Raw genomic sequence first — 21,808 nt, 5'->3', positions numbered from 1 at the left:
CAGGGCCACTTATGGGCTGAGGGGGTTACCCCTTCCCAGAGATTGTTTTCTTGCAGCACGTGGGCTCCTTAGTTGCGCCATGCGAGCTCTTATTTGCAGCATGCATGTGGGATCTAGTTCCCTGACCACGGATCAAACCTAGAGTCTTAACCACTGCGCCACCAGGGAAGTCTCATCAGCCCAAAGTTTTGTATTTTTTTTTAAAGAGCAGGATTTTTTATTTTTTAAATGCTCTTTTTTTTTTAAATTAATTAACTAATTTATTTATTTATTTTTGGCTGCATTGTGTCTTCATTGCTGCATGTGGGCTTTCTCTAGTTGTGGCAAGCGGGGGCTACTCTTTGTTGTGGTGCGCAGGCTTCTCATTGCGGTGGCTTCTCTTATTGTGGAGCACGGGCTCTAGGTGCATGGGCTCAGTAGTTGTGGCTCGTGGGCTCTACAGGGCAGGCTCAGTAATTGTGGCGCATGGGCTTAGTTGCTCTGCAGCATGTGGGATCTTCCTGGACCAGGGATCAAACCAATGTCCCCTGCATTGGTAGGGGGACTCCCAACCACTGTGCTACCACCGAAGTCCCAGCCCAAAGTATTAAAAGTAGCTTTGTCATTCAAAAACAATGACGAAAACAAAGAATTATAAATTTTAGTAGCATAGAATTTTAGCACTCAATGATGCAAAAATCCACAGACCTGCAGAGATATCTTAGGCCTACAAAACTCTGATTCTACAGTTACAGAACTTTATAATCATAGAATGTTTGAATCAAACAATAAGAGATTTCAATCCCCTTTTCATTCAAAGCTTAACTTCAAAATTTAAGTTCATAAAATTATCTTAAGTGTTCTTGTCTCACAGCTACTCAAGTCAAGGGACCTTGATACTGAATCACAGCTCTGGTGATTCCCTGGGCGCAGAGCCAGCCCTCCCCATCTCCCCACGTTTGTCCAGCTCAGGCTCACAGCCCTCAGGACAGGACAGGACAGGAATCCACTCTGCTTCAAGGCCAGCAAACTGCACTCAGACCCTCCTAATAGCAACTGCCCAAGGGAAGCCGCCCAACCCGAGTTCCTCAACCCCCTACCAGGCCAATTTGTTCCTGTCCTGGAGGGTCACACAAAGCAGAAAACAAAGTGTGTGAGCCAGTCCCAGGACCCTTGAGGAAAAGAGTGCCAGCCCTGGCTCCAGGTACACCGTCCCCCCCAGGCTGCCCAGGCTGCCCCCCTTCCCCTGCCCCAGGCCAGGCCCGCTCCTGGCACCAGAGTCCGCACCCGCCACAGGAGATGACAGAGCTCTCCTGCCAGGGGCTAAATCTGGGATCTGGCCGCTGTGCATCCTGGCCCTGCCACTCGACCTCCGGCGCCTGGCGGGGAGGCCCCTTCCCTTCCTGACCTGCAAGGACCGGCCACCATGGTCAGTGGGCTGGCAGGGGGGTTGGGGTGGGGAAGCACGCCAGCTTCCTGGGGAGGGGCAGGTGGGCTTCTGGGGTCTCTCCCAGCAGAGAGGTGCTTGGGCCTGTGAAGGAATAGGTGATTGGAGGAGACAGCAGGGGGCCTGAGTGCAGGCTAGGATCGGCAAGGAGAGGGACAGATGGCAGCGACCCCGTGCCCCTGTGGCCCTGGCCGCAGTGTGGACCTGCCCCTTCTGGGCCCAGCCAGGCAGGGCCACTGAGGCAGGAAACCCATGGATGATGGGGGCTGACGCTGGCTCCATCCCTAAGATGCTGCCCTCGGCGAAGCTTCCCTCCTTGTGGACAGATGCAGGCCCTGAGGACCATCGGGTCTCAGCCTGGGGGCTCTAGCTCACTCCAGTCTGGGCTCTGGGACCATCCAGCTGCCCCCACCAGGGAGACCCCAGCTCTCAGCTCTCTCCCCTCCCATCCCCAGTCCCACCGGAAGTTCTCTGCCCCTCGGCATGGACACCTGGGCTTCCTGCCACACAAGAGGAGCCGCCGGCACCGGGGCAAGGTGAAGACGTGGCCTCGGGACGACCCCAGCCGGCCCGTGCATCTCACGGCCTTCCTGGGCTACAAGGCAGGCATGACGCACACTCTGCGGGAGGTGCACCGACCAGGGCTCAGTGAGTGGCCATGAGGGGCCCCTGGGGGGCGGGCAGAGCACCCCCCACTGCTGGAAGATCTGGAGGCCCTTCCAGTTGCTAGGAGCCACAACTGGGCTCCTGGAGGGGAAACAGCCCCAGAAAGGGCCAGGCCCCGCCCGTGGGCATCTCAGTCAGGACCGTGACGGCTGGCCACGTCTCAAGAACCGATCTGTCATTGCCCCAGTTTACAGATGAGGAAATCGAGCAGTTATGAAGCTTGGAGGAGCCAAGATTCAAGGGCAGGTGCCCCAACATACTTTTGGTTTTAAGATCATCATAGATTCACGTATGGTTATAAGAAGTAATTCAGAGGAATCCCATGTACGCTTTACCCAGTTTCCCCAGTGGAAACATCTCTTAAAACCATGGTAACATGTCATAGCCGGATAGTGACATGGATACACCCTACCCACCTCATGCAGGATTCTCCTGAATAAGATGTGCGTTTATTTAGTTCTGTGAGGTTCCGTCACGTGTAAATACCTGTACCCACCACCTTGGAACGTTCCCTTCCCACAAGAGTCCCTCCTGTTACCCTTTTATAGCCATAGCTGCCACTCCCTGACCTTCTGGCAACCACTCATCTGTTTTTCATCTCTCCTAATGTATGTATTTTTTGGCCGTGCTGCGCGGCTTGTGGGATCTTAGTTCCCACCAGGGATCAAACCCAGGCCTTTGGCAGTGAAAGCTCGGAGTCCTACCCACTGGACTGCCAGGGAATTCCCCTAGTATATTTTTTAAACATATACTTCTTTGACTTTGGGTCAACCTCTGTAATAACATCTATAAAATCATGAGTTTTGGACAAGTCTCAGGTTTTTTCTAGAACTCATCCACATATATTCATAGTGCCCATTTGTACTCCACTAGAGGAGGCCCAACCCTACACTTTGGGGGATGCTGCCCCGGCTGTGGCTTCCTGGCCCACTCCTGGGTGGTCTGGTGGGGAAACTGAGGCAGGAGCAGGTCAGGCCTGCCAGCGTGGTCACCTGTGGGGTCTTTCCCAGTGGCAGCTCCATGTGCGGGGCAGGCAGTGGGGAGGCTGAGGGCTGGAGGTCAGGGGATCTGCTCACGGGGGCCTCTGTCCGCAGCAGCCCTGAGGCTGTGGTGGTGGGTTCTCCCATGGGGACGCGGGGGCTGTGGTCTGTTCTTCCACCCCTCCCCCCACCATGAGACTCCCCATGGGACTCAGGGACTCGCTACTCCATGCCTCTGTCTCTGGGTTTCATCAAGAAATTTCCAAGCGGGAGGAGGTGGAGGCGGTGACGATCGTGGAGACGCCACCTCTGGTGGTAGTCGGTGTGGTGGGCTATGTGGCCACCCCACGAGGCCTGCGGAGCTTCAAGACCATCTTTGCAGAGCATCTGAGTGATGAGTGCCGCCGCCGCTTCTACAAGGACTGGTGAGGGCCCTGCGGGGTGACTGGCAGGTGGGCAGGAGGAGGAGGTCAGTGGTATGTGGAAGGTGGGAAAATGTGTGTGTGTGCATGTGATGCCTTCACTCTAATAAAAGACAAAGACTAGAGGGTTGGAGAGGAAATTGGTTAGAGGAGAAAGGAAAGCAAACATTTGCATCCTCCAGGTAAATCAAGGAACTAATTTGATGGAATGTCAATGTTGGTTCTGAGCTTCCTAGCAGCCAGGGTGAAAGGGGACATAGCCAGCTGACAAGCTCTTTTCATCAGAAAGAAAGGCATCCTTAGGCCTTAAATCTTCCTGGGCATTAAGTCCAGGAAGGGACCCCCCCCCCCCCACACCTGATCTCACAGACACCTCCTTCCATATGGAGGCAGAGGTATATGTAGCCTTCATGGGAGGCGAGGAGCTTGGGCCAGTGTCAGAGCAGGCTGTGTGACCACAGGCGAGCTGACTGACCTCTTAGAACCTCACCTCACCCCTCCACACACACCTCCCCCCAACAGACACCATGAAATGGAACTGGGAGGGGTCCCTGCATTGCGGGGGGGCTGTGAGGATGAGGTGAGCGGAGTGTGTCGAGCGCTCTGCACAACGCCAGCTGGCCTGTTTTCACTGTTGCAGTTGTGATCAATTTGCCCCTCCTCCGAGGGCTCTGATCTCTGTGAACCTCGGTTTCTTCATCTGTGGGGTGGGGATAATGATGTCCATCCTCCAGCATCCTAGCGAGGGTTAGGAATGACGGGGTGGTGGGGGCTGGCCAGTTGTGGCTGTCTGCTTTAGAAGTGGGCTCAGCAGGTGTGGCGAAGTGGGCACATGGCTGAGGGCTGGCCAGCATGCCCCTTCCCCGGCCTCCTGCACGTCTGCTCACCCTCAGCCCCAGGAGGCAAGGAGGAGGAAACTGAGGCCTAGAGAGGGAGGGACAGTTTGTGCTTAAAGAGGGTGACCGGAACCAGCCCAGGGGCCCCAAGTGCCCAGCAGTTCCTCCCCTGGGAAGGGGAGGCAGGAGGAGGGGGAAATCTAAAGCCTTGCTTGGTGGGCTGCGGGCAGTGGAGGCCTCCTAGCTGGCCCCACTGAATGCCCTCCGCACGTGGCTCAGGCACAAGAGCAAGAAGAAAGCCTTCACCAAGGCCTGCAGGAGGTGGCGGGATGCTGACGGCAAGAAGCAGCTGCAGAGGGACTTTGCCGCCATGAAGAAGTACTGCAAGGTCATCCGGGTCATCGTCCACACCCAGGTCAGCCCCTACCCCTGGGTCCACACCAGTCAGCCAGTCCACCTCCCAGGCCCACCCTCCCCCAGCCTGGCTTCCAGGAGCCCTGGCAAATGTCAGCCTAAAAATACCAAGAGCCCCAGGCACAGGCCCAAAGCGTCGGCTGACTGGCTGGCCGCCGGCAGCCCTGGGGATGGGGTGTTGGGCGTTGCTGCACTCTGAGGGCTGCGGGGCAGCGGCCACACCCAGCGGTCAACCAAGGCCCTGAAATGCCCCAGAGGTCCCGGATTTCCTGCCCAATGTCGGGTGTGGAGGGCTGGCCGCCTGCCTTTGGGCTCTGGCACACGTGTGTGTGTGGATCAACATTCGTAAGTGGGGTCTGACTTCCTGTGGACCGACAGGTCACCTACACCCTCTGACTTATTCTGGTACATTCAGGGAAGGCTTCCCAGGCCCGGAGCAGTGCCCCTCCCCACCTGCCTCTGTTACTCTCACACTTGCATTTCCTGGTTACCTGCGTCATTGGTTAACATCCATCTACCTCCGCAGGCTTGAGCTCCACAGGGGGAGGGGTCACAGCTTCCTGCTCACTGCTGTGTCTCCGCACCCACCGGGGGCCTTGGGTGCAGCAGGTCCTCCATCAGTACTGGTTGAGCCCTATGCTGTGCTTTGACCTGGGGGTCCCCACAGCCTGTGCCTTATGAAGCAGCAGCCAGAGATGTTTAAAAATATGCATCAGATCACATCACACCCAGCGCTTGGAATAAAGCCCAAGTTACTCCCTATGAGACCTGCCCGGCCAGGCCCCTGCTCACCTCTCATCATCCTGAAACTTCCTCCATGTTCACCACCGTCCAGACACACTGGTCTTGTCTCTGTCCCACCAGCTCACCCCCAACCCCAGGATCTTCCCTGCCACAGGGACTTTGCACATGTGGTTCCCTCTGCCCCCAAAGCTCCTAGTGGTTCCTTCTTGCTATTGATGTCATCTCCTCAGAGAGGCCCTCCTTGACCACTCTCATGTGCAGTAACTGTTCCCTCCACCCTCAGTATTCCATCACAACACTTTGGGCCTCTCCAAGAGTTTCCTTGGCTTCTGTTCCCTGACTAGATGGTGGCTCCATGGGGTCCAGGACCCTGTCTGCCTCATTCCATGCTGTAATCCCAGTGCCTCGCACAGAATGTGGCACATGGGCAGACCAGAGCACAGGATCATCTGTTGAATGAATGAGTGCATGAAAGCGTACCAGGGGTCACCAGCTGGCCATGCCCTGTCTGCAAATGGGGGTGTGTGTGAGTTTCCGGGAACCGACTGGCCGTGCCATGTCTTACAGATGAAGCTGCTGCCGTTCCGGCAGAAGAAGGCCCACATCATGGAGATCCAGCTGAATGGTGGCACGGTGGCTGAGAAGGTGGCCTGGGCCCAGGCCCGGCTGGAGAAGCAGGTGCTGGTGCACAGTGTGTTCAGCCAGAATGAGGTCATTGATGTCATTGCCGTCACCAAGGGCAGGGGTGTCAAAGGTAGGGCTGGGTGGGGATGGTGGCTCCAGGAAGGCTGCCTGGAGGAGGTGGGGGGCCAAACTGGCCTCTCAGCCATCTGCTCCTCCCACCTGCAGGGGTCACAAGCCGCTGGCATACAAAGAAGCTGCCACGGAAAACCCATAAGGGGCTGCGCAAGGTGGCCTGCATTGGTGCCTGGCACCCTGCCCGCGTGGGCTGCTCCATTGCCCGGGCTGGGCAGAAGGGCTACCATCACCGCACGGAGCTCAACAAGAAGGTGTGTCCGCAGGGCTGGTGCGGGGGATGCCTGTGACCACATACCAATGAGTGGGGTACTTGACCCAGATGCTGCCTGGCCCCAAAGGCTCTGAAATGCCCCCACCAGCACCTCGGTCTAAGCCCACATTCTGATGGGTGTGGACATCTTGCTGGCCCCAGACACCACCTACTGTCCCCAATGTGCCCTGTTCTCCTGGCAGATATACCGCATTGGCCGGGGGCTGCACACGGAGGATGGGAAGGTGGTTAAGAACAACGCTTCCACCAACTATGATGTGACCGACAAATCCATCACACCACTGGTGAGGGTGGGCCACCAATTTGGCTGAGGGGCCTGGTGTGCATGTGTGGGGCAGGCCTGTGGGGTGCTGCCCTGCCCCAAGAGCTCAGGCACCCATGAGCGGCCACCTGGGTGGACTAAACCCCTGCTGTTCCTGCATCCTCAGAGCCTCCGCTGCAGAGAGCTTATCTTCTGGCTGCTTGTCACAGGGCATGGAGTGCAGCAGCTCCAACTGTGGCCTTGGAGTCCGGCTGTCTGTGCTCAAACCCCAGCTGCAGTATGTAGCAGCTGTGGGCCTGGAGCAAGTGACTTCACCCCTCTGAGCCTCAGTTTCCCCCCTCTATAAAATGCAGATTTTTAAATAAGATAATCATGGGAAGAACTTAGGGTGTGGCTCACATGCTGCCCTGATGAGTGAGTGAGAGTCTCATCCCAGGCCAGGGGAATTCTCCTAGGGCTCCCAGCCACCCCCTAACCCAGCAGCCCCTTTCCTGGACCCCCCCTTCCCACAGGGTGGCTTCCCCCACTACGGGGAAGTCAACAATGACTTCGTCATGCTGAAGGGCTGCATCGCGGGCACCAAGAAACGGGTCATCACGCTGAGGAAGGTCAGTGCCAGGTGGTGAGCTGGGGAGTGGGAGCCGCATGGGCCTTGGAGGGGTGGGCGGGCTGGCCTATCCTTTCCTCCAGCCTGCCCCAGGAGGGGCGGGGATGGGGAAAGCAAAAAGGGAGGGCTTCTAACAGCAGCTGGGTGAGCGAGACCTTCCTGTGTGGACTGGGGGTGATTGGAGGGGCTGAGTGGGGACCTCCTGCCTTGACGCTCCCTCTTGCACGGGCCCCAGTCCCTCCTGGTGCATCATAGCCGCCGGGCCCTGGAGAACATCGAGCTCAAGTTCATCGACACCACCTCTAAGTTTGGACACGGCCGCTTCCAGACAGCCCAGGAGAAGAGGGTCTTCATGGTGAGCCCACCCGCCTTGCTCTCTGGGGCTCAGACACCACATCCCACCTGCCTCGGAGGGGGGAGGCTGAGCAGATGGGGGTGGCACACATGCCTCTGCCCTCGCCCACAGAAGGGAGCTTTTAGGGGTCCAGTCCTGGGCACTGATTCTTGCCAGAAAGGAAGTAGGGGAGGAACCGGTGGGAGGGGGCGCAGGGCCGATTCCGAGTAACCCAGGCGGCTGGCTAGACTCCTGTGACTAATGCTCCTCCTGTCCCTCGCCCCTCAGGGTCCCCAGAAGAAGCATCTTGAGAAGGAAAAGCCGGAGACCTCGGTGGACTTGTAGGCAGGATGGGATGGAGGGAGCCTGAAAGAAGCGCGGCGCAACCCCCGCCTGTCCCCTTGTCCAATAAAAGCCAGAAGCAACTCTTCCGCCGTGTCTCAGAGTTGCGGGGCACGGAAAGGCTGGTTAACAGCCGGTAGCCCGGGGCTTAGCGCGGGGAAAGGACGAGGGTGGACACAGCTCCGGGCGCACCACGCCGCCAGCCCAAACGCGCCTGCCACCGGATAGGTCCTTAGTAGTGGGCGGGGCCTGGAGAGAAGACGGGGGGAAGGTCCTCTGGAGGGGGCGGGGCCTCTTGGAGGCGGGAGGCGGAAGCCGGAACCCTCGTCCCGGGGAGGGATTGGTCCACGGAAAGGGGCGGGTCAACGGGAGGAGGGCCCTGAAAGGGTGGCTCTTACCTCTGCACGTGATAGGGCCCCTGGGGGGGGTGGGGCCTCGGTGCACCGGGGCCGACCCGGGATCCAAGTGGGACTGGTTCTCGGGAGGCGGGGCGGGAGGCGGACACAAGCCCGAAGTGGTAGGTCTGCGGCCTCGCGTCTGTTGGAGGCGGCGAGCGTGCTGCGGTCCCGCCGGCGCCATGTCGTTCTGCAGCTTCTTCGGGGGCGAGGTTTTCCAGAACCACTTTGAGCCGGGTACGACCTAGGACCTCTTGGGAGGACAGGGGGGCGGGGTCGCATATTAGAGGGGCCGTCGCTGCGCTCCGGGTGGCCTTGGAGCCCTGGAACCCCAGGAACAGGGGACGAGTGTGACCGCGCGGGGAGGAGCGCATGTGGGTAAAAGGGATACGGAGGAAGGCGTCTGGGGGGACCGGAGAGTAGGGGTACCTGCGGGGAGGGGGATATTGGAGAGAGGGGGTCGCTGTCCTCGAGGAGGACAGGCCTTGAGTATGAGTGAGGCCGTTTCCGCGGAAATCTGTGTGGTCAAGGTACGTGGGGGTGGTGACGCCGTTGAGGGTATCCGGGTCAGGGTCGGAACTTTAGGGGGACGCTGTGGAAAGTCTTGTTCAGGAGCAGCTCCTGTGACTGGGCTGCCTCTCCTTGGGGCACTCCCCCTGATATTACCCTAGCCCTTTTCACTCCCCCTTCCCCAGACCTGCGGGGTAAGCTGGAAAGCACAGAACGTCTTGTTGGGATCCAAATGTGACTGCCTGGGTGCCTCCTCCACCTGCCTAGGGCCCCCAGGGTTGGGTAACCAGGAGTGCTGCCAGGCTGCCAATGGCCAGTGAAGTTTGACTGGACAGTCTTGGCCAGGTAGGTGGGTGGTGAGTGGTTGGTTTTGGGCATGGCTGGCCCTCAGCCCTGGCCCCAGGCTTTGAGAGTCCCAGATTGAGTCCCCTTCTGGGTTGTGCTACCCGATAATGGACTAATTTGGTAAAAATATGCCCACAGGCAAGACTAGAGCAGGGAACTATCTCTGGGCGGGATTTGTTGGGTATCAGCCCTTGGGGGGGCTGGGCTGTGACACCCTGTGGCGTCTCGGTGAGCCAGCTGTGACATAGGACCCTTTGGGCAAAGTCCTGCCCTCAGACTCTCTGGTCATTGGACTCTGGATTGTCCTCAAGCTACTCTGCTGAGCTGGAAACTGCACTCCCACAGCAGCTCCTGGTTCCTCTTTTCTTCCTCAAGTTACTGGTAAAGGCTGAGTAGGTCATGGACTCCAGGAAGGCTGTTTCCAGGCTGGGCAGGGGGCGAAGGGTGACTCAGTACCCCTCTGAGTACCCCTCGAGGGACCCCCAAACAGTTTCCTGTTCTGCAAGTCAGTTTTGCAACCTTTTCTTCCCCCAAAGTAATCTTTTAGAGATAGGTTAAAACTCATTCTTCTCCCTTGCCCTCTGTCTCCCTGACCATCTTGTCTTCCTGGGCCCTCTGTCTTCCTGGGCCTTCTGTTTGGACCAGAGGTCTTTTTGCTGGGATCAGTCTTTTCCTGCTTGGAGAGCAGGCCAGTGGCTAGGCATCCAACTCAAGGCTTCTTTGGGCAGAGGGGCGTCCATGTGGGAAGGGAGGGAGTTAGTGGTGGTGCTGGCCATGCCAGAGCCCCCACTGTGTGGGGCCTGCTTGTGTGTGTGGGGCAGAGCTGTGTCCTCATCAGACTGCCTGGGTTCCTTCCTGGCTGCACACCCTATAGCTGAGTGTTTTGCATCCCTCAGCTTCAGCTTCCTCATCTGTAAAATGGGGATGTCTGCATCACAGGGCTGTTAGGAAGAGTCAATGAGACAAGTGTGAAAAGTGGCTCAGAACCACTAAATGTGAGCTCCATGCTGTGTCTCCCCTACAGGGCCGATACCCAGGTCTATGGGTGGTGGGTGGGTGCGTGGGGAGGGTGTGCAGCCCACTCTGTAACTGGGGTGCTTCAGTCCTCTCCTGGGTTCAAGGATTTGGGAGCTCATCCCGAAGGCACTGGAGCCAGCATCTCTGCTCTTGCCTCCCCTTCCGCCCTAGGCATCTACGTGTGTGCCCGGTGTGGCTATGAGCTCTTCTCCAGCCGCTCAAAGTATGCACACTCGTCCCCATGGCCGGCCTTCACCGAGACCATCCACGCTGACAGTGTGGCCAAGTGTCCAGAGCACAATCAGCCTGGAGCCTTAAAGGTGGGTAGTAGCAGCATGGGGGTGGGGGTGGGGGCGGGGTGAGGAGGTGTCGGCCGGGGCGTCCTGAGAGCCCGCCACCTCTTCCTGCTGCTCCCCCTGCAGCTGTAGGGGCCTATGGTCTGTCTCTTCCAGGCCTCTGGCCTCAGCCAGGGGAGCTGCCACCCCAAACTACTGGGAGAGCCTGGGGCCCTGGTGGGAACAGGCAAACAAGCTGGTTTTCTGGGGTGGGCTCCAGGCTAAGGCTGACCTCTCATGCCAGCAGTTACTTTGGGAAATGGGTGTGGGGAGGACCCCATGTGCTGTGGCAGTGGGGCCATGGCTGCAGCTGTTTTCCTGGCTGTCTTTTCTTCCCAGGTGTCCTGTGGCAGGTGTGGCAGCGGGCTGGGCCATGAGTTCCTGAACGATGGCCCCAAGCGGGGCCAGTCCCGCTTCTGAATATTCAGCAGCTCACTGAAGTTCATCCCTAAAGGTGAGCTTGCCTGCTGGCAGCTGGACACAGGACTGTATATACTTTAGAGGCCCAGGGGCACACTGTTCTCGTGCCCTTACAGTGACAAAGCATGGGGGCACCAGGTCCTGCCCAGGGTCACTGGAAGGTTGCTGTGGGGCAGGGACAAAGGGCAGATAGCCTGCCTCCTGAGCCTAGTTGATCACATGCATGGCGGCGCGGAGGCTGAGTTCTGGGGCTATGTGGCTGAGGGCTTGCTCGTCAGCCTCTCTGAGCCATCTCCTCTTCTGCCTAGTGGGCGTGATGGCAGAGCCTCCTTCACAGGCCCTTTGAGACTGGCCGCTTGAAAGTGCTCTGGGGTCTGGAGAGCAGTAGGGGCTCAATAAATATGTGCTCCTGTCGGCAGTATTCTGATCACTGGTAGATTATTTGGGAGCTGTTTCTCATTGGTCTGCATTTTATCTGATCTCAGCGTCCTCTCTGGCCCTTTGTTCTCTGTCTGCATCCCCAGGCGCCCTCTGGACTCCTCTAAACTCTTTGTAGCTCAAATCTCCTCATTTGCTGCCCGCAGGACTGCAGCCAGTCCCTAGTCTCAGTTTTATCCTCTGTAAAATGGAGCTGCTAACAGCACCTGCTTGCTGCCCTCACAGTGGGGGTTAAGTGAGGGTGTCCATAAGGGCTGGTGCATGATAAGGGTTTGATAATACTTATGTCCTTTTGTAGTTACTCATCCTCCGCTAAGTATGAAGGAAAGACAGACTCTGGGTTCTCCTGCAGATCTCAGGGAATGAACCGGACATGGAGATGCCCCCAGGCTGTGGGTCTGGGTCCTCCACCTCCCCTGGCCTGCAGGCTGCAGTGGGAGGGGGCTGGCCCAGGGAACAGGGTCTGAAATCTAAGTTAGCAGCAACTTGTTTTTCTCTCCCCTCCCTCATTTCTTTTAGGCAAAGAAACTTCTGCCTCCAAGGGACAGTAGGCGGGCAGCCCACACCCATCCCAGATGAACACCGCCTCGTGGCCATCCCACCTGAAAAGTGGAACCCCAGACATTTGGACTAGGGAATGGGGATGGGGGTAGCTGAAACATCAGGACGGCTCCCGAGGCCTTGATTCTGAGTAGGCTCTCCTTGGGAAGAGAAGGCCCACCCTCAGCTGCGGGGAGGGCCTGGCGGCCCCGTCGTCGCTCTTACAGGAGTCTCAGGGAGTGGGCTCTAGGCCTGGCTCATCTCTGAGTGATGATGCAGCCCCCACCTTCTCCTCAGCCCGCTGCCCCCTCCCTGCCTGTCTGGACTCACCCCCATGGCGCTCAGTTCTGAGATGGGCTCTGGCCCTGACCGGAGCTCTTGCCTGTCTCCCACTGGCTGTGCTAGGAGATAGAAGACAAACAGGGTGGCCCCAGCCGGCTGCTCCAGCCCTGGTCATTCTATGATTCTCTCTGGCTAAACCCTTCCGGGAAGCCAGAGTGGTGATGATCCGTGACCTGCTGGGGGAGCAGGCAAAGGGGACAGATCTTTGGCCTCTCAGTTACGAAAGAAGAAATCCTGAACCCTGTTGCACCATCTGCGCGGATGCTGCTTGCCTCACTTAGGCTTGGGAAAGCAGCTATTGCTCCATCACCTTGACTGTGCAAGGCTGGGGATCCTGGAGCTCACAGCTTACGGTTCACCCCTTCCTGGAACACAGCGACCGTGCCTCACTGCACGTGCTCTGAGGGTCCTGCCATCGGGGAAGATGGGTGAAGCCCCTTCCGTCTTGAATCCTCTCTGGAATAGTCAGGAGGAGATCAATAAACAAATGCAACCCAGCCTTGCTGTCTTTATTAACAACATCAGGGATGCCAGGACCCAGGGTCGGGCTTTGCACAGCTGTTTCACTTGCTCCACAAATAGTTATTGAGCTCAATGTCAGGCTCCAGCTTTGGTGCTGGGGATGCAGCCGTGAGTAAGGCAGATGGGGCCTGCCCTCAAGGTTGAGACAGTAAATTCATGCCAGGTTAAGACGAGGGCTATGTATAACTACAGCAGGGAAAGATGCTAGAATATGGGGCGGGGGGTGGGGAGCAATTAGGCAGCTGGTGCTTTGGGCCCAGTGTTCAGGGAGAGTGACACCAAGGAAGGATCATGCCAGCTCAGCAGTGATGGTGATACAAATAAGAAGAGATTCCCATAGTATGTGCAAAGGCCCTGAGAAGGCTGTGGACTTGGCCCACCCCAGGCCCTGTGGGGAGATGCATAATGGGCCCCTCAAGGAGGTGTGCTGTACTCCAGAAGTACCTGATTTATCTTGACAGAAATCCAGGGAACATGTTGGAATGGATGCTAAGGGTGGGATAAGTTTGGAAGGAACATAATGTTGGGTCAGGTCAAATTTATTGTTAGGGGCTCATTAAGGAGAGATTCTGGCTTTAATGACATAGCTCAGGGGATCAGAAAGGGCTCTAACCGTTTGATTGGTTGGTTGGCTCAAACATGGACCAAAAAGGGGCCGACACTGAATGAGCTGAGATGCCAGACCTGCCTTGGCTCAATAGAGGGAGGGATCCAAAGGCTCAGGGAGACAGGAAAGTTAGAGTGGATTCGTCATTTAGGACCTGCTTTCCCAGCTTGGAGGATCCAGACAGCACACCTCTCACCAGGATTGTGAGGAAGGTTTGTGAGCAGAGCCCCAGCAGAGTAGAAGCCCTCTGTGATCACTCTTCTCGGATCACAGGAATTACATGAGACCTGCTGCTGCTGAATTGGGAGACTGAAGTGCATGGGGGTCACTGGATTCCAGGGTGGCAGGACCAAGCCGTGGCTCTCAGTGACCAAAGGCAAGGAGGGGTGCTCACCGTGATGGCCAGCAGAGGCAAAGCGGCTTTCAGAATGGTCTGACTTGCACAGAATTACGGCCTCTGCCAGGGGGGCAGGGCGCTTCTGGAAGTGACATAGATCAGAAGCCTGAGGAATTCTCATTTGATCTGTGTGAGCAGAAGAGTTCTAGGTCAAGTGAGGAAAAGTCTGACTTGCATCATAAAGACAGTCATGACTCCTCAGTCAATTTCCAGGCTTGAGCCAGTTTACATGCCCAGAACCCCTTGAATGAACCAGAGGTGGGACCCCTCGAGGAAGGACCCTGTGGTATCGCCAAAAATTTAGATTGTTGGGACTTCCCAGTGGTTAAGACTCTGCACTTCCAGTTCAGTTCAGGGGATGTGGGTTTGATCCCTGGTCAGGGAGCTAGGATCCCACATGCCCCATGGTGTGAAAAACAAAAACAAAAACAAATTTAGATTGCTAATCTTTCTCCCAGCCTTCTCCAAAGTGACCTATACCACGGTGACTGTGCATCACTGGGGACACGGAAATAATTAGACATTTTGGGGACTGTGGGACACTGGCTCTGGACTAATGCCAATTCCAGGTCACACAAACTATGTCAAGTAGGGGCTTATGGAGAGTCCTGGTGGTCAGTGGAGTTTTAGCTCAGGTCTGTCTCACAGTGGGTCTAGTGGGTCCCCAAACACATCTTGTGGTTATTCCCCCAGTTCTGAGTACATGATTGCAATAGACATACTCAGCAGCTGGGAGCACCCCACATTCGGCAGAGTGTGAAGGCAGAGGTGGTCAGATGAGGTTGGTGTGGCTGAGGAGGGAGGAGGGAGAGGCCAGCGCTGCCCCTCCCCTGACCCCCAGCCACAGGTCAGGGGTCTTCCCTCTGGCACAGGGTCACTGTGCAGGGGCTGCCAGCTCACTGGCTGGGCATTGGTGGGCCTCCAGCTTAATTCTCTACCTTGGGTGGAGCACATAACCTTCCCCTGTCTGGGGAACCCAGCCTTTCTCCTTGTCGAATGAGGGCATGGGAGAGCCGTAGGGGCTGGGGCAGGGGGGTGGTGTAGATGCATGGATTCTGAGTGCATGTTGCTCTGTGGGTTAGACCCCAGCCGCCAGCAGAGGAAGGTATGTGGTGCGTGGGAGGGGTCAGCACTGACAAAACACTAAGGAGGCCAAGGCAGAGGAACCCCATTCAGGAGGGGCTTCTTGCAGCTTGGCTCCTCCCCACAGTGTGGCAGCCTCCTTGTAGAGAAAAACCTCTTCATCACTGTCCTGCTGGGGCCAGCACTGATTGCAGCTGCTAGAAAATCCCCCTGGGGTTGCAGGGAATGGGTCCCCCACCCCATGTTTCTGGTTCAAATCTCTGACCAACCCAAGTTGGTCACCAGCTAAAGTGTTCCAAACTGGTCACCAGCTGAAGTGGAGCCTAGTTACTTGGGGTCATCACTGGCCTTGGGGCACTGTCCCAGCCCAGCCTGTGGCCTACCCACACCAAGTCTAGCAGCCAGCTTTGGCCCAGAGTGAGCCCACTGTAGGTGAGCAGTGATGAGCACTTAGTGTGTCTTCTTGGGCATCACTGCGCTAAAACTCTACCCTAATCCTGGTAGGGCAGGTACTCATTCTCCAGGGGAAGGATAGGAGGCTCAGAGAGGGGGTGGGACTTGCCTGAGTGCACTCAGCCTCAGGTCCTGTCTGTCCACCCCTGTCCCTTTCCTCTCTTCTTTACCCCCAGTGAGAAACAGTGGCTCTGGGAAGGCTGCGACCACCTTTTGAGTGTAGCCTGATGGCAGCAAGCACATTGAAGGTGGCTGGGGTGGGGAGGGAGCCAGCTGAGTGGTCAGCAGGACTCTCTGGGTCCCAGAGCCAGGATGGGCCTTGAACTTTTGCTCACCTTTCCCAACACTCCTGGCTCTGCTTCCTGGCCCAGGGTGTGCCTGAGCCTGAACTTGGCCCAAGAGCAGGCTGGACTCCTCCTACAAATTGGGCCAATGTGGCCAGACCATGCCCCTGGGGCTGCCTCTCTGGGCTCAGACCTGTAGCAGTGCGGGCTAAGGACCAGCTTGTGCCCAGGTGTGCCGGGGCTGGGGATGGTGGGACTGGTAGGGGTGCTGTGAGCAGCAGTGCCTGGCTGCTTGCACCCCAGGGGACCCATGCTCATTTGTGCATGGTGGTTAAATGGGGGCTGGGGCTCGCATGCAGTGTCCTTGGAGGAGGGGAGTGAGGAGGGTGAGCCCCAGGACCCCGAGATCCCCTCACATCTCAAGTGTGGAAATGGATGGCCCCGGGCAGTGTCTCTGCTAAGGGCCAGGTGGGGTCATAAATCATAAATCCGCCCCCCCACCCCCGCACTACTGGGTTACATCATAACCTCTGGCCTGCAGCCCTAGTTCCTTCTTGAGAAACAAAAGGCTCTCTGAGAGCCCATCCCCCTCTGCTCCCCACCCATGCCCCCTTCCTTGCCAGGTGGAGCCCCCCAGGACACAGTCTTTCGAGCCAGGGTTGCACTTGGGGGTAGACAGCTCCTGGTGCTCTGCCAACACCAGCCAATACCAGCCAGCAGGCCCGGGCATGGCACAGCAGGTCAGGGCACCTTGGGCAGGGGACCAGTGGGAGAAAGAAGAAATGTGCCTGAGACTCTGCTGATCCCCAGCCTGGAGGCAGGGCTGGCTTCAAGAAGCGGTCAATAAACGCAGAACAGATGAGTGAACTGACAACACCTGGGACTTTCGCTCATCCAAGGCTTTCCTTTCTTCTGAGTGACAAGTGCCAGGGAGAGTCCTGACCCTGCTGGGGGTGCTGCCTGGGGCAGGTCCTTTGGGTAGGTCCCCTGACCCCATGCATGCATGTGGGCAGGGCAGCAAGTGGAAGTGGGGGCCAGGAGAGGTCAGCGAAGGTCACCGCCAAGTCAGCACTGTGCCCCCACCCCATACAACATCCTGATGAGGGGCCTAGGGCTGTGACCCCCTTCTGAGTCAACCGGTCCTCAAGGTCCCCGCCTCTGGGAGTGAGCACAGGGACCGTGTGCAGGACGGACCAGCAGGGGCCGCTCATGCCCCATGAGCTCTGGGGCCGGTCTGAGCGGCGCTGCAGTTTCCCGTGCCGCCGCCGGAGGCGCTGCGGCGAAAGCTCCGACAGCCTGGGCGGGTCCCTGCTCGCGGCTTCGGCTCCGCGGCGCGCCCCCTCCCGTGACCCGCGCTCTGGCAGGGTCCCCGCGCCCCAGCGGCCTCGCACCACAGCCCGGCTCCGCGTCCCCCGCTCCTCCCCGTCCCGCGCCCCGGCCCCAGCCCGACCCTGTACCCCTCGCGACCCCCGCGGCCCGGCCCCCGCGGCCCGGCGTCGCTTCCCCGCGGCACGCAGTGGTCGGTGCCGGCATCCCCGGCCCCTAGGTCGCTCCCGCCCAATATGCCAGTGCTGGGCACACAGGCCGAGGCCTCCTGGTGTCCTAGGGTGCGGCAGCCGGTGGTGGTGCGGTCGCATGTGGTGGGCTTCAAGACAGTGACTGGTGTGGGGAGAGCAGTCAAGGCCCAGGGTGCCCCCTCCGGAGTCAGCGGGAGCGGGACAGAGCTGGGGGGTGGGGGAAGGTGGAGACTGGACGCCCCCAGCCCCAGCCAAGCCCCAGCCCCTTCTCCAGGGTGGTTCGGTGGGACCCGCCTGCTCTGATGCCCCTAGCCGCTTGCTGTGGCCCTTCCAGGCCTTCACTGTACCTGCTGCCACACTGGCCTACCCCCAGGGCACCAGGTCCTGGGGTTCCACCTCCCACGTATCTTTGCCCACTTCTCTCCTCCACACTAGTGACAGCTCCCAGCTGTCCCAACCAATGTGGTTTTTGCAAACTAATCTTCAGACCAGGTAACTTCCCTCAGGGGTTCCCACAGGCTCTGCCTGCTGAGGCTCCGCAGAACCCCTTCCTGCTTGATTTCCACTCCACAAATGAGAGCAGCATTTTGTTTTGTTGTTTTAAATATCATAACTGTGTTGTTTTTATTACCCACACTCCCTGCACCCAAACCCCTGCACCTGGGCCTCTAGGCCAGCCAGGCTCGATTCTAGAATGGAGTAATCTCCTTCCCTACCCCAAACAGGGAGCCCTGAAGGGGGGCTACGCGTGGTAGCTGCAGATGCCTGTGCATCAAATTGCACTATCCTCTGCCCGCTCCCTCTGCAGGGGTCACACAGTCTCAGGATGGGCGAACCACACATCTGCATGAGTGTATCCGTGGCCTGGGGGATGCAGGAACCCCAGGACCACCTGTCACTCTACCCTGGCCCTGGGCACTAGGGCTCTGCTTAAGGAGCTTAGGGGCAAGAAGCCCAGGGGAGACAGTTGGTAGGCCTCTGGTAGCAGACAGGCGGGGAGGCTGTTGGGAGGGGACTGAGGGTTACCTGCGGATAAGCTTCCATGCCAGCCCCTCAGCACCCCCAGCACCTGTCTCTAGGCGTGATTCATTCCTTGTAAAAACGTGGAGATTATCCATGGTTCAGCCCCTGGTTTCATGTCTTATCATGTTTCATCTCCAACCAGGATGTTTACAAGCTCCTCTTGGCTTCAGAGGGCTTGGCTGCACTGCAGGAGGCTGGGGCAGAAAGGAGCCCGGGCCCTGGGGGCTCTGCCCTTCCCACCCAGGTGCAGTCTGCCTTTGGCCTTGGGCTCCCTCTCCCATCTCCAACGGCAGTGGCTTTTTTGGTTCCTTAGTCTCAGGAGTGGGGGGTTTTTTGTGCCGCATCTCTGAGACCAGAGCCCCCGGGGTGTGTCTGGAAATTGAGGGAGGACAGGGAAGCTAGAGTCAGAGGAAGGACAGCGCTGACTGGTATAGGGGATGAGGATGGAGTCATTGTTCTCTGAGGAGGGGGTGGGGTCAATTTTGAAGGTCCCATTGTCAGAGCAGGAAGCCTGCCAGTTAGGGCAGGGTCTGGCGGGGAGCAAGCACCTGCCCCTCAACGTTCAGTCCCGGGCTCTGAGTTCTGGGGCTTCCTGAGCCCGAGCAGCACAAGCCTGGCTGCATGCCTGTCTGTATGTCTCTCTGGCCAACTGTGGGCATGGGGTGTTTCCCCTGGAAGTACGAGGTGATGGAGTGTGGCCCTCTGTGGGGGTATTGTTCGCTGGCCGTGCTGGCCGTGCAGCTGTGTGTGGAGGGAGGTTCAAACCTGGGGCTCTCCACACTGAGGGGACAGTGATTGGGGCCGGACAGCAGGTCTCTGAACCCCCCTCCTGCCTCTGTGTGTGTGTGTGTGTGTGTGTGTGTGTGTGTGTGTGTGTGTGTGTGTGTGCGCGCGCGCGCGCGCGCTCCTGTGCCCTCTGCAGAGCGTGGAGTTCCGGAGCCTGCCCTGGGCCCCTTGCTCCTGATGGGATGTGCTCACGCTCACCTTCCAGTCCACGGGGACCCTCAGCAGGGCACAGGCGGGGAGACCTGGCCACAGAGACCCAGTGGCCTCACGTGGGGACTCTTGGATGGTTTCTAGCCTTCCCTATAATGCTGAGAGGCTCCCAGGCCCAGAGGCCTGGTGTGGGGCTGTGAAGCTGGAGGAGGTGGGGATGCGGTGAGGACAGAGGGAGTCTTGTTTCTGTGAGAGCCTCTTTTCCTCTCCCTTTAGACTCACCTTGGGTTTAAAGGCTGTTACCAGCCCTCCCCTTTGCGGGGCTGGGACTGCCAGACTAGAAGGATTGCTGTAAATTGAGCTGGGCCAGGCTGGTGGGTGGGAAGCAATTTGCAGGCCCAGTTATGCATCCTGGGAACCCAGAGCCCTGCCCTCTCCTGTATAAGCAGGGGCCAGTGGCAATCAGCCCTGTCTGTGCTGAGCTCTCTAGGAAGACCCAAGGGAAAGGAATGAGGGTGGCTAGAAACAAGCTGGGGGCCATCCCTGCTCAGGAGAGGGGCCTGGCTCCTTCCGGCAAGTGCTGTAGCCCTAGGCAGGCCCCGTGCACATGTGTGACCACTCGGAGCGGCTGGGGAAGCCCTCCCCACTCCTGGCCGAGGGGCCCTTCATGTGTCCCTCCTGATGCTGGGAATCTTATCTGCCCTGACAAACCCTTCTGTCCCACGGTGTCTCCACGTCTAGCTGGTCACTGGGAACAAGACCCTGGGTTCCGGCAAGCCAGCCTGGCTGGACACCTTGAGACCAGGGAAGCCTTTCCTCTCCAGCCTGGTCCCCAGGAAAATGAATTATGAAGTACTTAGGTCTCTCAGGGTGGGAGCAGCTTCAAGGCACCCCTTTTTGTGCCAGGGTCACTGTCACATGTCCACTGCCTCCTTATCATTAAAGCTTAGAAGCCAGGCACCCGAAGAGGTGGGGGCTGGTGTCATCTTTGTTTTAGAGTGTCGAAAAGTGCAGTTCAGAGAGGCTGGATGCCTGCCGAGGTCACCTGCTAGATGGGGTAGAGCTGGCCTTGAATCAGCCTTCATCGCCTGGACAGTTCTTGCTGTCAGCTTGTGCTGTGCTGCACTTCCCCCCTCACCCCCGTGGCCTCCTGCCCCTGTCATTCCCTACCAGGCCGAACTGGGCTCTGGGGGTGGGTGGGGTAGGTGGGTAGACCTCTCTTAGGGCCTCTCCCTGGGAGGAAACCGCAGCCTCTATGTGCTTGGGCAAATCCCGCGTCTGAAGTGGAAAAACCCCACACAAATCAAGGACAGCTGGGCCCACCCTCGGCTGCAGCCCCCTCCCCTCGGCTCCCCTTGCAGGCTGAGGAATCCCAGCAGGCTGTGGGAGTGGGTCTGGGGGGTAAGGGTGTGGTTCTAGGGGAGGAAGTTTCTGGAAGCCCCGCATGTGTGAAATCTCCCCCATGGAGGGATGGAATGCACAGTGTTATTAATCGTTTTCCAGAGGGGGCAGCTGCTTGCACACCCTGCGATGCTGCCTGCGGGGGCCTAGGCTGGAGGTGCCCGCCCTGGGGAGGGGACAGGTTGGGAAGGAAGTGGAGAGGGGCATGGGAGAGGGGTCCACCCTAGACTCTCTCAGACACACATACAGAGTCAGTCACTCAGTCACTCAACAAATATTCATAAGCACTCACCATGCTTAGGCCTGGAGCCACGGAAGGGATCAAGACTAACCCTACCCCTGCTCTTGCAGAGCTTGTGGGTAGGTGGAGGAGAGAGATGGGGACCAAAATCACCCACAAAGAAATAATTACAGTCTGCAAAGGAGATGCAGACATAGCTGGGTGGCTGGGTCATGGATTCGTGAGGCCAGGCTGGGCCTTCCTCCTACCACGACCATGCTCCCCAGGACTCCCTCCCTAGACCTGCCCTCTCTGTCCCCATCTGCTCTGACCCTCCTTGTCATCTCCCCCAGGGATGGTGTGTACTTGACCCAGTAGCCTGCGCAGCTCTGTCTACCTCCTCTCCTGCACTCTCCCTGCTCCTGCCCGGCCGCCACATCAGACCTGACTTATCTGCACATCTGATGGCTGGCCTAAGGAGGGTGAGCAGATGGACCTCTGCCTGGCCATCCTGCCTGCACAGAGGGTCCAGACGAGGTGAAAGGGGAATTGAAATCGGGCCATGCAGAGCCCTTAAAGCCGAGGGCCCCCCCGGGAGATCAGGCTGGGCAGAAGGGCCTGGCTGACACCTGTTTTCTCTTGACAGGAGGTGTGACCAGACAGGGCAGAAGTTAAGCCACCCTCTCAGGGCACAGGGAAAGCCACCCACCCCATCTCCCCATGGCCTGGGCTCTTTTGGGGCCCCAAAGTGACTTTTCACCATGTGGCTCAGAGAGGGGGATGCATTGTCCCTAGGTGACACAGAAGGGAGCCAGCAGGGAGCTGGGGCTGGACTCTGATGACAAAACAGGACAGAGGCAGAGCAGAGGAGCCACTCAGACATCCTGGGGAGGAAGGAAGACAGCAGCCCTGGGGGAGAAGCATGGAGATGCAGATTCCAAAATTCCCAGATTTAATCTT

General features: G+C 58.3%; 2 protein-coding genes across 5 annotated transcripts; both read left to right on the top strand.

Moving 5' to 3' along the window:
* Positions 1-1,320: 1,320 nt before the first annotated feature.
* On the top strand, positions 1,321-8,153 carry RPL3L (ribosomal protein L3 like). Of its 3 annotated transcripts, none has more exons than XM_057750161.1 (10): positions 1,321-1,408; positions 1,882-2,074; positions 3,329-3,497; positions 4,610-4,745; positions 6,056-6,242; positions 6,338-6,498; positions 6,701-6,802; positions 7,344-7,388; positions 7,623-7,742; positions 8,010-8,153. In XM_057750161.1, exons 1-10 carry the CDS (start codon positions 1,406-1,408, stop codon positions 8,064-8,066), a joined length of 1,173 nt encoding a protein of 390 aa, XP_057606144.1. In that variant the 5' UTR covers positions 1,321-1,405; the 3' UTR covers positions 8,067-8,153. The 3 variants fall into 3 exon arrangements, with proteins under 3 accessions (XP_057606144.1, XP_057606143.1, XP_057606145.1); XM_057750160.1 differs by having other exon boundaries at positions 1,322-1,408; positions 7,293-7,388; XM_057750162.1 differs by lacking the exon at positions 1,321-1,408 and adding an exon at positions 1,571-1,658 and having other exon boundaries at positions 1,853-2,074; positions 7,293-7,388; positions 8,010-8,087.
* Positions 8,154-8,479: 326 nt separating this feature from the next.
* Positions 8,480-12,882, top strand: MSRB1 (methionine sulfoxide reductase B1). Of its 2 annotated transcripts, XM_057750175.1 has the most exons (4): positions 8,513-8,695; positions 10,502-10,650; positions 11,005-11,119; positions 12,043-12,882. In XM_057750175.1, exons 1-4 carry the CDS (start codon positions 8,641-8,643, stop codon positions 12,072-12,074), a joined length of 351 nt encoding a protein of 116 aa, XP_057606158.1. In that variant the 5' UTR covers positions 8,513-8,640; the 3' UTR covers positions 12,075-12,882. The 2 variants fall into 2 exon arrangements, with proteins under 2 accessions (XP_057606159.1, XP_057606158.1); XM_057750176.1 differs by lacking the exon at positions 11,005-11,119 and having other exon boundaries at positions 8,480-8,695.
* Positions 12,883-21,808: the final 8,926 nt, after the last annotated feature.

The sequence above is a fragment of the Hippopotamus amphibius genome, chromosome 9 (assembly GCF_030028045.1).
Source record: "Hippopotamus amphibius kiboko isolate mHipAmp2 chromosome 9, mHipAmp2.hap2, whole genome shotgun sequence".
NCBI classification, from domain to species: domain Eukaryota; kingdom Metazoa; phylum Chordata; class Mammalia; order Artiodactyla; family Hippopotamidae; genus Hippopotamus; species Hippopotamus amphibius.
Note: the sequence above shows the minus strand (reverse complement) of the source record. Positions and strands in the feature narration are given on the sequence as shown.

What these genes read in the sequence shown, in the direction of transcription:
- RPL3L (XM_057750162.1), top strand. Translation starts at nt 1,586, where the DNA reads ATGGCAGCGACCCCGTGCCCCTGTGGCCCTGGCCGCAGTGTGGACCTG. An exon ending in CAAGGGCAGGGGTGTCAAAG is followed by an intron (nt 6,243 to 6,337) that starts GTAGGGCTGGGT and finishes TCCCACCTGCAG; the next exon opens with GGGTCACAAGCCGCTGGCAT. An exon ending in GGGTCATCACGCTGAGGAAG is followed by an intron (nt 7,389 to 7,622) that starts GTCAGTGCCAGG and finishes CACGGGCCCCAG; the next exon opens with TCCCTCCTGGTGCATCATAG.
- MSRB1 (XM_057750176.1), top strand. Translation starts at nt 8,641, where the DNA reads ATGTCGTTCTGCAGCTTCTTCGGGGGCGAGGTTTTCCAGAACCACTTT. An exon ending in CCAGAACCACTTTGAGCCGG is followed by an intron (nt 8,696 to 10,501) that starts GTACGACCTAGG and finishes CTTCCGCCCTAG; the next exon opens with GCATCTACGTGTGTGCCCGG. An exon ending in ATCAGCCTGGAGCCTTAAAG is followed by an intron (nt 10,651 to 12,042) that starts GTGGGTAGTAGC and finishes CATTTCTTTTAG; the next exon opens with GCAAAGAAACTTCTGCCTCC.